The sequence below is a fragment of the Chelonia mydas genome, chromosome 17, assembly GCF_015237465.2.
Source record: "Chelonia mydas isolate rCheMyd1 chromosome 17, rCheMyd1.pri.v2, whole genome shotgun sequence".
Lineage (NCBI taxonomy): Eukaryota > Metazoa > Chordata > Testudines > Cheloniidae > Chelonia > Chelonia mydas.
Window position 1 is genome coordinate 16,168,744 of NC_051257.2, and position 17,070 is coordinate 16,185,813.

The 17,070-nt window shown below is 49.0% G+C and overlaps 1 protein-coding gene across 6 annotated transcripts in view; it reads right to left on the reverse strand.

The window, feature by feature from the left end:
• GTF2IRD1 (GTF2I repeat domain containing 1) overlaps nucleotides 1-17,070 on the reverse strand; it is a 176,274-nt gene that overhangs the window by 82,942 nt on the left and 76,262 nt on the right. For 5 of the 6 annotated variants that reach the window (XM_037880434.2, XM_037880435.2, XM_043531145.1 and 2 more), the window contains exon 3: nucleotides 12,406-12,547. The exons of the other annotated variant lie outside the window; for it this stretch is intronic. In XM_037880434.2, coding sequence (XP_037736362.1) covers nucleotides 12,406-12,547 — 142 coding nt within the window. The remainder of the gene's footprint in view (nucleotides 1-12,405; nucleotides 12,548-17,070) is intronic. 6 annotated transcript variants of the gene reach the window in all.

Here is a 17,070-nt window from a genome sequence, read left to right on the forward strand (position 1 = left end):
TCTGATTTGTGTCCATTTATTCTTTTACGTAGAGACTGTCCAGTTTGACCAATGTACATGGCAGAGGGGCATTGCTGGCACATGATGGCATATATCACATTGGTGGATGTGCAGGTGAACGAGCCTCTGATAGTGCGACTGATGTTATTAGGCCCTGTGATGGTGTCCCCTGAATAGATATGTGGGCACAGTTGGCAACGGGCTTTGTTGCAAGGATTAGGTTCCTGGGTTAGTGGTTCTGTTGTGTGGTATGTGGTTGTTGGTGAGTATTTGCTTCAGGTTGGGGGGCTGTCTGTAGGCAAGGACTGGCCTGTCTCCCAAGATTTGTGAGAGTGTTGGGTCATCCTTCAGGATAGGTTGTAGATCCCTAATAATGCGTTGGAGGGGTTTTAGTTGGGGGCTGAAGGTGACGGCTAGTGGCGTTCTGTTATTTTCTTTGTTAGGCCTGTCCTGTAGTAGGTGACTTCTGGGAACTCTTCTGGCTCTATCAATCTGTTTCTTCACTTCCGCAGGTGGGTATTGTAGTTGTAAGAATGCTTGATAGAGATCTTGTAGGTGTTTGTCTCTGTCTGAGGGGTTGGAGCAAATGCGGTTGTATCGCAGAGCTTGGCTGTAGACGATGGATCATATCCTTGCAACAAAGCCCACTGCCAACTGTGCCCACATATCTATTCAGGCGACACCATCACAGGGCCTAATAACATCAGCCGCACTATCAGAGGCTCGTTCACCTGCACATCCACCAATGTGATATATGCCATCATGTGCCAGCAATGCCCCTCTGCCATGTACATTGGTCAAACTGGACAGTCTCTACGTAAAAGAATAAATGGACACAAATCAGATGTCAAGAATTATAACATTCATAAACCAGTCGGAGAACACTTCAATCTCTCTGGTCACGCAATTACAGACATGAAGGTCGCTATCTTACAACAAAAAAACTTCAAATCCAGACTCCAGCGAGAAACTGCTGAATTGGAATTCATTTGCAAATTGGATACTATTAATTTAGGCTTAAATAGAGACTGGGAGTGGCTAAGTCATTATGCAAGGTAGCCTATTTCCCCTTGTTTTTTCCTACCCCCCGCCCCCCCAGACGTTCTGGTTAAACTTGGATTTATGCTGGAAATGGCCCACCTTGATTATCATACACATTGTAAGGAGAGTGGTCACTTTGGATAAGCTATTACCAGCAGGAGAGTGAGTTTGTGTGTGTGTGTTTTTGGGCAGGGGGGTGAGAAAACCTGGATTTGTGCTGGAAAAGGCCCACCTTGATTTTCATACACATTGTAAGGAGAGTGGTCACTTTGGATAAGCTATTACCAGCAGGAGAGTGAGTTTGTGTGTGTGGTTTTTGGAAAAAGGGGGGGGGGGTGAGAATGGCCCACCTTGATTATCATACACATTGTAAGGAGAGTGATTACTTTAGATAAGCTATTACCAGCAGGAGAGTGGGGTGGGAGGAGGTATTGTTTCATGGTCTCTGTGTGTATATAATGTCTTCTGCAGTTTCCACAGTATGCATCCGATGAAGTGAGCTGTAGCTCACGAAAGCTCATGCTCAAATAAATTGGTTAGTCTCTAAGGTGCCACAAGTACTCCTTTTCTTTTTGCAAATACAGACTAACACGGCTGTTACTCTGAAACCTACTCTTACTCAGTGTCACTTGAACCTCTATCTTTGTAAATAAACTTCTCTTTGTTTTAATCACGAAGTGTGAATTCTTAGGGGAAGCAAGAAAGCTGGTGAGTGCAGTGTCTCTTCGGAGGCAGCAGACTTGGTAATTAATGTGTATCCAGGGACTGGATACCGCAAGCTACCGCTCTTCCAAGGGGCTCTGGGCCTGGGATGCCCCGAGTGTTACCTGCAAGGCAAAGTAAGGGCTGGCAGAGTTCACAGAAGTTAGTCAGGGGTAGCTAACAGACTGGGGAGACAGGGAGCCATCTCCCAGTTTAGCACCAGCACCCCTCTCTCTCGCTGAAGCAGGGGTTTAACAAGGTGACCCACAATCCTGGGAGCCCTAAGAAAGTGCCACAGCAGGACGCAGCCATTCGATAACCTCGCTCAGAGCAGGTCTAGAGGACACAGTGGTAAGGTCACCTAAGTCCTATCTACACTAGCCCCTCCACCAATGGACAATTAGGGACCGAGTGTTAACAAGGCCTTGCAAACCACCAAAGCAGCAGCAGTCAGTCAGTAGCATCACACTGTGAAGCAGGACTGCAAGAAGGCACCTTCAATGTCGCTTTCTACATCACAGAGACCATATAGCCCCCTTCATTTATTGTATTAAGGTTTTGTTTAAATGATTCTCTCTCCAAATGGATTGGTTTAGGTTTTTGTAAAGGACAGAAAATCCTGCAAATTCCAGAAAGCCACGGAGGCGTTACAAGAGCATGGGAAGCCAGGCAAAGAAACTCCAACACACAGAAGACAGAGAGCCTCTCAGTGCCAGTGATTTAAACAATACCTTCCACCGTACAATTATTAAACAGCTCCCACGCTCCTGCTCCATCCATTCCGTATCCCACGTCCTCCCCCATCACACTCCAGGCAAAAGGCCTGAAAAGAGTCCAGCCCCCCCTGTAGGACAGAGCAAGGTTCAGAACATCAGTGTTCTCCCCCTCCAACCATGAAAGAGCCAGAACTCACTCGCCCAGCACCAATCCTGGATATGCCAACCCCTTTTCCTGATTTCACACACACAGCTTCATTGAAACGATTGTGATTAATTGGCCAGTGTACTTCTTTTCACTGGTTTCAATCTGCTTAGCCCTCAGTTTTTCTGAAAAGCAAATCCCCCTTGCTTGAAGGCTTTCTTACTCCTCAGTGTTGCACAGCCCTGTAATACCAGCTATTCCCTGCTAATTTCCCCCCATTAAACCTCAGCTAAATTATGTCTACAGCAACAATTTCCTTGCATCTCTAAATGCACAGAAAATTAAACACTACAAGTACATTATTGCCATTCTTTCTAAACCTATTCACAAGGGATTTTCGGTGGCAAAGGACTAATTCTTTCATCATACTCTGCAGACTCTTGCCAATGATCTGCCCGGATGCTGTTTGATTGCTTAAGGAGGAACTGATGGATCCCTTCGTCTGAAACAATCCTCTATGCAAATAGGAAACTGAGTTATTGCTTTTTAAACCCAGCTGTGGTTAAACACCCGCCGGATAATGCAGCAGGGCAATAAGCAGAACGTATGCTGATAAATGAAGCTCAAGTTATAGCGTGCTGCTTCCGATCCAAGAGTCCCAGATGCTCAGTGTCACGTGGAAGGCAACGCAAGCGACAAAGCACAAAGAGTCTGGGAGTATGGGACAGGTAGAGAGATCAGACCCATGTACACACAATGAACATCACTATAACAGAGAGTAGGACGCTTCTCAGGATCTGAGGTGCTGCTTTCTTATGGATCATTAACAATAATAATAATACATTTACGCTTTGGCCCGATCAACACACAAAAGTTAAACTGGTTTAACTAAAGATGCAATTCTAAATTGACTTGGTTAAATTGGTCCAGAACCACTCTCTTATCAATTTAAGCCTCGACTACACATGCTTTTCTTGCATCAGTACAGGTACAGGGACATACCAAACCAACAGAAACCGTTTTAACCAATATAAATCTGTCCACACGAGGCTTGCACTGATTTAACTCAATTGGTTTTTAAACCCATTTAAGTGGAGCCGGCGTAACTTCCACGTGCAGACAAGGCCTGATACGACACCTCTTCATTTGAGGATTTCAAAGCACTTTGGACACATTAAATAATCCTTGCAACGCCCTGGGAAGGATGGGGTGGGAGGGGAGGCAGCGCTGAGACACTTCGGCAGTGTCTGCACTTCTGAGAAATCTCCTGCCAATTAATTATCCCAGTGCAGCTCCAATGATGGCAACAGCAGAGGACGCAGTAATGGAGAGCGGGCGCAGGCAGGTCAAGACAACACAGGGAGAAAACGGCCACTGAACACTGGAGTACTGACTACTCTAGTGCTCACCTCATTGCTCCTGCCAGGAGGCCTGGTGGTAACAGTACAGAGGGAGGTTGCTAGTGCTGATAAAGCCAGCCAGGATAAGGGACTCACCACCCCCTCATTTCAGTAACCAAGGTCAGAGTGGACATCGGACTTTTGGAAAACCACCTAATCTCCATTACATGAGTTGGCGGCAAGGAGCGTCATGCTGCTGTTGTGGACTGTGATTCTAGCCAAAGCAGCCGGGTGCCTGGAGTGGTGGGTTTGGGGATCTTACTGTATTTGAAAACAACTAAAAGGTGTCACTCTGGCAACGAGACGATAACCAATGATTGCAAGAGATGGTCACCATTTTGTTTAGTGCACCAAAACAAATGGGAGGTGTACACACACACACCCACCCACCCCGAGTGCTTTTCGGCTCTGCAGCGAGCGTTAGTGTAACATAAGCCTCTTCCCACAGATGAGCACATTGCTGCAGACACACGATCAGAAATAAGAGCTACTGAAGGAAAAAAAAAAAACCTTGACACTCACTTAATCCATTCCTCAGCCAATGCACAACTGTTCCGTGGAGCGGAAGGACGTTCGTGTTGTTAGACTAGGGGCTTGTCAACACAAACATTTAATTTGTGGCAAGCCGGGATATAAATCTACCCTAGCGCAGTGTCTATGTGGACTATACCGCCCAGGTCCCTAGTGTACTCGGATCTACTCTTGTTTCACAGCAACAGGGTCCACATGGGCATTTAGCACACATCGGGCTAGCATGGGTAGATTTACGCCACAGCTTGCCACTAACCAAGTGGTCATGTAGACAAGCCCTAGCACAAGCCTGGGCAAGTCACGTCATTTGTCCATCCCTCAGTTCCACAACCTCCTTTCTCCCACCCTTTCCTTATGTTTTGTCTTAGGCTAGCTCTTCGGGGTTGGGACCATCTCTTACTATGTGTGTGTACACCCGGCACAAATGGGGCCCTGATCTCAATGGGGCCTGTATGCGCTACCACACTATAAATACTGAATAGTACTAATGACACAGTACCTTCGCCAGTGCTGTCACCCAGGAGATGGATGCACAAAGAGAGGTGACAAGAAATGTCTCTGCTCCCCTAAAAACAGCATGGGGGTGAGCACATACATCCACACACCCTAGAAGGACTCAATACTTGTCAAGTGGGAAAAGGATGAAGCTAGTAGGAAAACAAATGTAATTTTCCATCTTCTTAGAAGATACTAGAATAATAGGAAGTGGGGAGGAGGGGGGAATATGTGGAGCTATGTGTGGGGAGAAAGCCAACAGACAGCAGGACCTTTTCATGTCTTCCTCAGTATTTGATGTTCAAGCCTTTATTGTTTCAAAAAAAGAAGCTTTTCGTGAAGTTAACTTAGAACAGACTTTAATGTTTCCAGCTGCATTTTACAGCTCTCTCAAGTTGTCTGCTATCTCTCTGATCAAGCTGTGCCAAGCCTCAAAACACTGTAGAAGCGAAGCACAATTCCAAAGTAATCCATCAGAAAGTACCGCAGTGAAGGGCATGGGAAGACCAGCTCCTCAGGTCAGTGCCTGCTAGTTTTGTTTGCACTGTCCGCCCGAGTCTCTTCCGCCTTCCTGAGCTCAGTGAGAATTTTGCAGCAACCCTGAGAGGTTTTTCCCTCTGAGGCATGGGCTGCCCTTTCTTTGCTGACAAATACTGCACCTGCTTCCCTGCTATGAAATGCTCCAGCTGCTCATCACAAGCTGGAGTAGAGAGTCTCTCCTTCTATGCCCTTCTCTTCTTTTAGGCTGGTGTCAGTGACTTCGAATGGTGTTGCAGTTCCACGTCCCAGGGTTAACAGCGGTACCACCAAAAGCGAGCACAGAATGCATACTGGGCTTCCACATTCCACACCAGGATTTGGAATGGACCGATCAGGAGGTTTCAGAGTCTTATCTCCTGTTCCCAATACACCTGCTGCAGTTTTTATCTGCCAGAGGAACTACTGACATGAGAAAGCTGTCAGACAGAAACGCGGCCGTACAAATCCAGGAGGCACACGCTCACCGTACAGACTAAACAGACAATACCCCCACCCACAAAAGCACTGCTGTTTCTTTTTCCCCTGCAAGCTGCATCTCAATCAGCTCAAAACTGCTCCAAAAATTCAGCTTGCACAACCAACCATCTCATCCCAGGCTAAGCAGAAGACCTGGGGCCCAAACCCCAGCTGGTGTAAATCAGCAGGTTTCTCTTTTGACTGCAGTGGAGTTCGGCCTGTTTTCAGCAGTGACCCAAGGAGCCCCTAGCCAGGGGGACGTGGTAATACAGCCTTGACTTCCAATGAAGTCAGTGGAAAGACTCCCCTTGACACCAATAGTGCAGGTGTAAGGCCTGCTTAAAACAAAGATTCAGAGAATAGAGCTACATGAGAATAGGCAGGGAAGGGGCCTCTGAGCCCCAGAACTTTACCTTCACACTCAAGATCTTGCATCAAAATAGCTCTCCTTCCAACCAGGATGTGGGGAGGGGGATAGAGGCAGCTTCTTTGAAGTCTAGCAACTCTGCTCTAGAGAGTTCATAGCCAAAGTTACCATCAGGCCAAAGAAGTGGATACTGAACAAAGCAAGGTCCGCTAAAGTCTTACTCCTGCTAGTGAGTGACTATGTGCCCCTTCCATATGCTAAGCCCAGAGCAAAGGGCCACGTCTGAGTCCCCAGTGGGGAGGGCCTCATCCACAGGACTGATTCTGATCTCACCAGCATGTAGTCTCACTGATGATTCCCTGCTTCTACTGCTGTACACAGGAGGAGAAGTGGCCACTTGATGCCTTTCTTCCAGCAACATTTCTCATAAACTCCTTTGGTCTCTGAAGTATTTGTCTGATTTTTCAGCAGGAATTTGCCTTTTATTAACTGCTCTGCACTTTAAAGTAAAGTGATGCTGGGATGGTGTAAGCGGGAAGGGCAAATCCAACTGTCCAATACCACGGCAAACAATCGGCCCCACGCTGGGCGGTGCTGAGCGCCTTCTGGGAGGTGCTGACTTGAATGGAAGTTGAAGATACCTTGGAGCATTCAGTCCTGGCACTAGCAAGTGCTGGCCACCTCTGATAGCCACAGCAACATTTACCACTCAATTTACATACATTGAGGAATGAACAACCTTAGTCTGCATTCAGCAGGAGAGAGAACAGCAGAGAATCTTGAAGGGCAGAGAGGATGGGAAATAAGGAAGAGAATCTGCCAGTGCCCCTGGACAGCACACCCTGCAATGACCGAAGGGGTTGGCAGCCTGAAGCTCTCCTTGAGACACAAGCAACACATTTTGTTTACAATACATTCTAGACAGTTTCTCATTAGGGCGGGGAAGGATGTGGGGGGGGAGATGCTTGCTTGAAAAGTTTTCGGTTCTTTCTGCTAAGGCCTTGAAGTCATTTAAAGATCACACCCTTCTAAGGCTCTCCCCTCCCAACGAGACATAAATTCTCTTTTATTGACATTCATCTTTATAATTGCCAATTCCCCTTAGTATTTCAGGAAGGGCTGTGCTAAATGAGCATGCTCAAGTGAGGTCTGTGTGCTCAGAAACGCTGCTCAGTAGATAAGAGGCTTCTTATATCTTTCAGTGATGTCTGCTTTAGATTATTTTAGATCCTTTCTAAAGGGGCAACTGGACTATAAATCAGAGGCATTTTCAGGGATGCTTTACAATGCATGCCAGCTGGAAGAGCTTTCTCTAGTGGAGAAAAGCTTTTAAAATTCAAGGCAGTTATCAGATTTCGCCCCATCTTAAGCATCTGCTGCACAGTCAGACCCCCATCCTCAAAACTTTGTATTTCGTACCAATTGTTACGGTTCCGTTTTTACAACACAGGAAATTTAACCAAAGGGAGAAAGAGCTTAGATTAAACTTCACGTGCCTTGGGCTGCCTCTATAGAGTAGATTTGAGTTTGACCTAATACAACAGTAGTTTATTATCTATGATGGATAGAGAGATTCATTGGCAGCCTTTGGGCAATGGGGACTGCAGAATGACCCTTTTGGTGTTTTCATATAGAACATCCTATTTTTTATACCGTCTACATACGTGGCGTGAATGGGCTGTAAACACTTGCAACTCTTTCTAAATGACTCATACCAGGTGGAAGCTCACTTGCAAAATTAAAAAGCTTGAGACTGATGGTTATCAAAAGATGGATTTCTCAGATTACAATAAACCACAGTGAAACAGATCACAGCCTCCCCACCTCAGAAAGAGAGAATACCAAGAGAGGAAGGGAAAAATCTTCCACAAAGCCAAGTGCACAAGTTAGATTACACCCCAGGCACGCTTTGCTGGTACAGCCAGCACAGATGCAGTGAATAATCCAAGCAGACGCTGACCCTGGCAGCTTTATAAGGCTAATATTTTCACGAGCATGAACTGTTCTTGAGCAATTTCTCCAGTGGATTAAGCACAAATATGGTTTCCATCAACACCAGGCACACACACACAGTTTATTTTTGCCACCTAATTTCTATTACACGAGACTTTAGTATTTAGTGCAGCCAGCACGTGCAAAAAAATCTGCTCTCCTATTGTGTCTGACTTCCTATCTCCCTCTGGAACCATCATTACCCGTGATGCGGCACAGACACTCGTTCCAGACCCAGGCAGGATATGTCCTACTTCAAAAATCCAGCAGCAGAGGGACAAATGGCTTGAGTTCAGCAGCTGTGTGCTGATGGTAGGAACTGATTTCCTCACTTTTCAAGCCCCTTCCCTTGCCTTAATACTCAAGATCGCACAAGGAGCAGAGCGTTGCGTCAGGGCAGGACACGGCAGCATCAGGTGCATCAGAAGTAGTGCAACTGAGACTAGCAGCATCATGAGACCTGGAGATGGGCAACAGGAAGATGGGGCTGTGCCTTGAGCCACCGAAAGCCAGGAGGGAACGGCTGGTCTCAGTCTTGGGTTGGACCATTCAGGGTGGGTGGTGGCATTTTCTCGCAGCTGTGGGAGAGGAAGAGTGACCGACTCTCTAACGAGCACCCTCAAACCACCCGAGCAGCGACCGGAGGGCTTGTCTCGCTGACTAACGAGGTGTGCGTCATACAGAGCGACGCCTCCGCAGCGGCCTGTTCTCTTACAATTATTTACCTTGTAAGACTGCCCTAGGAGACACAAACAACATGAACTCTTCCCGCCAGGCATTTTCCCTTGCTCTTGCAAGGAGATGGGAAAGTGAGAGTAAAGCACTGGCTTGTGTGCCAAAGACATCCTTCGCCACGGTGATCATGGGCTCAGAGAAAGGAGATTTAGGGTTTCTTTTCATAGGCCTTTCATCCTAGCAGCAGACGCTGGCCACCAGTACATTCTTTTAAATTGTCTTACCTCTCGATGTCCCAATTTTATAGGGACAGTCCTGATTTTGGGGTCTTTTTCTTACATAGGCTCCTATTACCCCCACCCCCGATTTTTCGCACTTGCTGTCTGGTCACCCTACTTCCCTCCACAATCCTTGCCCTTTGCATCATCTGCAGCAGCATTTCACCTACAGGTAAAGGACAGAGCAGCCATGTTTTGAAAAAGGCCCCTGCAGGAAATGGCCGGAGAAAGAGGGCAGGATGTGGGGAGTTGATCAGCTGGCAAACTGTCCCCTGCAATATGCTTGCACTCCTCTGGCTTAAGAAAGGAAAGCACTGACCTTGCTCCTTTACTTACACTGCCCAGCAGGGCATTGCAATTTCATCTTCTCTCTGGCATTTATTTAAGAGACTGTAAATCCACTGATCTGGCACGGATAGATTGGGGCCCTTCCCTGCAGTGTGCAGAGGCGTACAGAGCAGTCAGTCACGAGCTGCCCTTTGCTACTTGTCTGCCAACTTCCTGTTTGCCAGAGTCCTCCGAAAGCCAAAGCACTGGTCAAAACATTAACTGTGGAACGCTAACGTAATAAACCAGGCACGCAACTAAAAGCATGATGTCCAATTCTTCCAATTGGTGCAGTCAACACCCAAAAACCGAAACCGAGGATGGATCCGGATCAGTGGACTTGCAATCTCGGAGAAAAAGAAATTTTCCTCTCAGATTTAAGACATGGCCACTGACCTGGCACTGATGGGATGTGACTAGTGACAAAGAAAATTCTGGTAGGAAGAAGATAATAGTAATAGAGCATAATGCTGTTCTCGCTTGTCCACTGGAGTGAGTCCATGCATGCACCAGAAGACGAGCACACACCTCCTGAAGGCCGCATCCGACGGATCAAAGTTACCATCAGCAGATTGTGACCACCATACTGTAGCTTTCAAGGTTCCCAATTGCAAATTTCTTTGCCTTATAAGATTCTAAGAAAGCAGCTGCTGAGCATCAAGCTGTGAAATCTTAATATTTCCCCCCCTCCAACTTGTGATAGCAAATAGGGAGTTTGGTTTGCCGAATTCTCTGGTCCAATTCGGGTAGATCTTTAGGGCTGTCATTTACGTCCAGGTTTTCTCTTCACTTGCATTGGCATGGAGTAGAAAGAAGGAAAGGAGAACAATTCTCTGATTCAATGAGCTCATCTTCGGTGCAAGTGTGGGGGATGTCATGTCCTCAATCCTGCTTTGTCTGAATGAAAAGCGCAGACTTGCTTTGTGATAGATACAGCACCTAGCCCAGAAATTCTCCTAGCTCAAGTAGCTTCAGACAAAACTATTCTTAAAGACAAGGACGGTGAGGGAATCTCTCTTACTGGAGTCCTGGACTACCTTCTGGTGGTGGAAGAAAAGCTTTAGAATCACAGAGCTCTTCTTTAGGTCTGGGAAAGATAACCAGAGTGTCACAGCTAAACAAAACGGGGAACAGAATGTTACACATAAGGGGTTAACACACGTTGCAATAAACCAATTCAAATGAAGTGGGCAATTAACACCTCTGCAATCAGAGGACAAAGGAGGATTACGAGGTTACAAATTGTTGTAATGAGCCATGAAACTAGTGTCTCTGTTGAGACCATGATTCTCATTGTCTAGCAGAGTTATGAATTTAAGTAGCCAGGCTCACTGCAAGTTATTCCTAGTCATTCTTGAAATGGGCTTGCCACCAACTGTTTTGCCCGTGTGCTGGCTTTCCAAGACCAGGGCTATACATGCAATTTAACAGCCACAGTCTAGCCCCAAACCTTACAGCATTCAAAGAAGGATGCCTTTTGCTGGTCCTGAGGACAGAGTCTTTCCCTAAGGCCCTTGCACCATGTGAGTGCAGCTCTTGAAACATATGGAGACAAGGCAAGAAGCTTACAGGAAACCTCAGGCCACCCTATATACTGTAGTTCCATCTCAGCCAGACCTCAGTGTTATGGTGACCTTGATCACTTGGGAAGAGACATCCGGGTATAACCCTTACACTGAGCAGGCCTGGAGTGGACTGCCATTTCTTTAACCTCTGGACCCAAAGTGAGATTAGCTCTATTTTACCATGGTGTCAAACAAACAGAAAGGAAAAAGGTCTTTCTTACAATCCTGAAACCAGTTCCACGGGGACTGAATCACAACACATCAGGAACGCTACCTACACCCTGCTAGAGAGGTCTGTGGAACATATTTGAGTCTTTAGTGACCTCCTGGGAGCGGTGGAAGGCTGTGGCTGGGTCTGCTGGTTCAGGCCTGGGAGGGGTCACCTGCTTCCCCAGTGTCCATGTCACCTCTTCAGTTACTAGGGTGATTTACAAGGACATGCTGGGCCTTGGCACAGATAACACAGACAGAGGAGGATGGCATAACACTTATCTCCCACTCTCTTTGCCTGGTTCTCCGTTTGCCTGCAGGTTTCCCCTTGCCGATGCTAGTGTCTTGCTCAGCCTCTGGGATGGGGACCAAGACGGCATGCCCAAGAGTGACTGCCAGGGACCTCACCACTCCGCAGGCCTACTTGCATGGGGTCATGGTGGGGATCGAAAGGGAAGAGAACAAACATTTCTTCTCATGCCATGCAAGGTAAGTGTTTTGCCAGTGCCCCTAACCAATAAACACCCTGGGCCTAATTTTCCTTTACACTAAGGGCCCTTTATGGCAGTGTAAACGGGCCTCAAAGAGAGTAAATGTAATCTGGATCCATTTTAAGGGTTCTTTACACAGCCAGCATGGCACAAAGAAGCACTTGTGTAAAACAGAATCAATCTCACAGGGAGTTACGACAAGTTACAGTCTCACGCTACAGCCACCAATGGAGAAAGGAAAGCCTTGACCAACAGCAGCGTCAGCCTCTGTGGGCTACAGAAAAGGGGCCCAAGCTATCCATCTGTGGCCTTGCCACATGGAAAATAAATGTGGCACAATAAAGTAGCAAGGAAACCAAACACATCATTTGAATTTACCACTAGCATTCTACATTCACCTCAGCATCACGTGAAATGAACTCTTCATTACCAAGCGTGGACTTGGATTCTAACCCGGACCAGGAGGGTACTTACTGCAGAACTTGTGAAAATCCATTTGCAGTTCTTTCCTTGTGTTCATAAAGATTCTCCCCTTCTCTGTCCCAACCACATAGGTACTTTCATCGTGAACTGCAATGCAGGCTACCTCGGCGTTTAGTTTGGAAAGTGCGGAACACTGGGGAGGTGGGAAAAGCAGCTGGGTTAGAAGAGGGAAAATGTAGAAGCATCTCATGTTTTCACATGGTCATCTGTCAATTTAATGTGTATTTACAGAGTTATCTGCATTCCATAGACACATTGTAAGTGGAGCCGGAAGTCACTCTTTCCATGCAACATTTTTTTGGTGCAAAATGACTTTTCAATCAAAACGAACATTTTAATCTAAAACTTTGTTTTGGCAACAATTTTCAGTTTGGACTTTTTAAAAAAAAATTTTTTTAACTAAACACCTTTTTTTTTTTTTTTTTTTTTAAAACACACCAAGAATGTCAATGGGAATTAAAAGAAAAAAAAAACAACAAAAAACCCCCCACAATGGTTACCTGCCTCTCGTAACTCTTGTTCTTCGAGATGTGTTGCTCACGTCCATTCCAACAGGTGTGTGTGCGCGCACGCCACATACACAATCATCATCGGAAGGTGTTCCCCTAGCAGCATCCATCGGGTCGGCAGTGGAGCCCCCTTGAGTGGCACCCTCATGGCAGTGTATATAGGACACTGCCGACCCGCCGCCTGCTCAGTTCCTTCTTGCCGCACGTGGGGGTAAAGCCTGTCCAAGCCCTTGCGAAATCAGCCCACCATGGGGTTTCCGAAGACTGATCTACCCGCTGCCCCTGGTGGAAGGCCGAGATGGAGCTCAGGTGCACTTTTATAGAGGATATTGCCAGCCCTTCTTGCTTCAGGTCCAGTACGTTGTCCAAAACGAGGGGAATTGGCACTTGCTGCAGTAGGAAACCCTTCTGCAGGGACCACATAGAAAACCACTTCTACTTTGCCAGGTACGTGGCTCGGGTGGAAGGTTTCCTACTTCCCAGGAAAACTTCTCTCGCAGGGTCCAAAACACTGGAGCTCCAACGGGTTCAACCATGGGAGTTTCCACACCGTGAGGTGGAGGGACTCCAGGTTGGGCTGCTGGAGCTTGCTCTGGCCCTGAGCGATGGGGTCTGGGCATAAGGGAAGGGTTACTGGTTTGTTGACCGACAGGCTTAACAGCACGGCAAACCAGTGCTGGCGGGACACACCGGCGTCGTGAGGATCAACGAAGCCCTGTCCCGGTGGACGCGTGAGGTGAAAAGCATCTGTGGCGAAGCCCGGGCTGTGGTTCAGAAAGGAGCAGAACCCCTGGCACGTCCAGCCTGAGGAACGTGGTGTGGGCCAGGGCCACACGCATCTCCACTTGTGTTTGCAACTGGGCCTTGATGAGCCAGTCGTCCAGGTACAGAGGAAGGCTGCCAAGACTGCCATACACTTTGTGAACAATCTGGGGGCCGTCAAGAGCCCAAATGGGAGCACCGTGAACTGGTAGCGCTGGCTGCTGGCCACAAAGCGAAGAAACCATCTGTGGGCTGGGATAATGGAGATATGGAAGTAAACGTCCTGCATGTTGAGGGCAGCGTACCAGTCCCCCGGATCCAGGGAAGGAATGATAGAGGCTAGGGAGACCATGTGAAACCTGGCTTTATTGATGAATGCATTGAGGTCTCGCAGATCCAGAATAGGTCACAGTCCACCCTTGGCCTTGGGGATAAGGAAATATCTGGAGTAAAATCCCTTGCCCCTGAAGTCCTGAAGAACCTCCTCTATCGTCCCCAGAGCAAGGAGCGACTGCACCTCCTGGAGAAGGAGTTGCTCATGAAGAGGGACGGGGAAGGTGGATGGGAAGGTGGGAGGGAAGAGAACTGGATAGAATAGCCCACCCCTATTGTGCTCAGAACCCAGCGATCTGTTGTGATCTGGGACCAAGCACGGTAGAAGTGGGATAGCTGGTTCACAAAGGGAGGGTAAGGATCCAGATTGAGCCCTGGTGCTCCATCCTTGGGCGCACCTTCAAAAGTTAGGTTTCGGCCCAGGGGGCTGTTTGGACGAGCCCTGGCCTTGGCCTGAGGAGGACTGCTTGGCGCCTCCTATTATTCCTGCCCCTTCTCCTGGCTGAGTCCTGCCTTGGGGGTCTGGAGTAGAAGCAGGAGGGGGGCTGGGGTTTGAAGGGCTTCCTCTGGGGTGTGGGAGTGTGGATCCCCAGGGACTTCAATGTCACTCTCGAGTCCTTCAGACTGTGCAAGCGGGAGTCCGTGTTCTCAGCAAACAAGCCCACACAGTCAAAGGGCAGGTCCTGAATGGTGTTCTGGACCTCCGGGGGTATGCCCGAAACCTGTAACCAGGCCCTCTGTCTCATGGTGATTGCTGTGGCCATGGTCCAAGCTGCAGGGTCAGCTGAGGCTGGGGCAGCCTGGAGGGAGGGCCTTGACACCACCTTGGCCTCCTCAAGAAGCGCCATGAAGTCCAGGCGTGAGTGTGATGGGAGAAAAATTCCTAGAACTTAGCTAGTGCGCTCCAGGAATTGAAGGCATAGCGGCTCAGCACTGCTTGCTGATTAGCAACGCAAAGCCGGAGCCCCCTGGTCGAGTAGACTTTACAGCCAAAGATGTCCAGCTTCTTAGCTTCCCATGACTTTGGGGCAGGACCCAGGGGTTGACCTTGCCGCTCTTTGCGGTTCACCACATCCACCACTAATGTTCCAGGCTCCACCTAAAAAGGTGTCCGTACCCCTTCTGTGACACAAAATACCTCCTTTCCACCCCTTTGGCCTTTCCACCCCTTTGTGGTGTTTTGTATGGTCTTTATAAGGGGCAAGGCTACCCTAGAAGGACCCTCCGGGGCAAGAATGTCCACCATTGGGTCCAAGTCTTCTGGCACCGCCTCAGCCCGGAGGTGTATGTTTTGGGCCACCCTCCTAAGAAGATCTTTGTGCGCCCTATTGTCCATCGCAGGGAGTGTGGTGGTGGAGGTGCCAGCCACCGCCTTATCTGGCAAAGAGGATGAGGAGGCCTGTGGGACCGGGTCCTCCTGACCCTCAGGCTCTCTGGAGGCTGGCTCGGGTACATCTGCCCTATTCGGGGGGGACTGTGGCGCTGGTACCACACAGGGTGCTGGCTCGAGAGTTGCATCCGCTTGTGAAGACCCACGGTCCTTGTCACGTGGGGGGTCTTCAGGTGCTGTGGGAGTATGGCATGGCACCGACATGGCTGAAGGAGAAGCACAGGGCGCGGACACCATGGATGCGGCCCTGGAGCCCTGCCCTGGAGCTGATGGTAGGCCCAAGGAGTCCAAAAGGCCACTGTACTGGCTCCCGACACTGTGGGGGCCAGGATACCACCAGTGCCGGCACGTCCCACGATGTGCGGTGCCGGGACCGAGACCGGTACCAACTATGTCGGGAGGTCAACAACTCATTATCAAAGTGCGAAGAATAGTCTGAGCCAGACCATGGGGGGTGGAGCCCGACGGTGCCAGAGAACAGTACCGCAGCGACGGGGAACGGCACTGTGGCATCGTCGGCTTGCCCCAGTGTTGAATGAGTGCCGGCGGCGCCGGTGCTGGGCCTTGCGCCGTCACCAGCGCCGGTGCTGGGCCTTGCGCCATCACCTGGACCGGCGCCGGTGGTTGCGCCTGCAGGGCCGGGGACTGTGCCATCATGGCTATGAGGTCCCACGTGGCCTCAAAGGTATCCGGCGTGGAGGGGAGATCAATCTCATCCTCCAACTCCTCCTGAGTCAGGGAGTCCACAACCACCAGACTCCATGGAGCCCCTGGCAGGGCCGGAGTCGACAGTGCAGGGATCTGAGGGCGAGGCTGTGGGTGCCCTGACGGAGGACGCACCCCGCTGGGATCCCTGTGCCGTTTCCTGACGGGGGACCGGCACCAGGGACTGAGAGCAGGACTGCATGCTCGAACCCACTTTGTGAGCAGGGGAGTGGTGTCGACGCTCCCTGGAGGAGTCTTTTCGGTGCCGAGGCATCCCGCACCAAAGCCTGTGCGCGGCACGCCGATGTCGCTGGTGCCACTGCCGGTGACAACCGAGGGTGCAGAGCCACCTTTATTAAAAGGAGCTTGAGGCGATAGCCCCGCTCTCTCTTCATCCTGGGTCTAAAGTGCCTGCAAATGGAGCACTTGTCTGTTTGCTGGCCCTCACCCAGGCACTTAAGGCACGATGCGCGCGGATCGCCCTTGGGCACAGGCTTCCCGCAGCGTTGACAGGATTTAAACCCCTCAGACCGAGACATACCCCAATGAGGGGATCTAGGGAGGGCGCCACTCCAGGGTACCGCTAGGGGAAAACCTTCCGACAATCATGCACGCGGCGCGCACACACCTATTGGAATGGATGTGAACAAGCACTTGAAGACCAGAACAAAACAAAAAACATTTGCTAAAATTTCCTGTGAAAAATAATTAGCATTTTTAAATCAGTTCTAATTAAAAAAAAAATTGCAGAGAACTTTTATTTCAATGACAAAATATTTGCTGGCTAGCAGTCAAAGTCTTCATCAGTCAAGACCCTCTCCTTGTGTATTTAATCAACACAGAAATTATGGGCTATTAGGGTCTCTTATCCACCCGCTGTTCCTGACAATGTTTCCAATGTTATTAATTATCTGTATTCTTGTGGCATCTAGAAACCCCCTTTGAGAGCAGAATCAT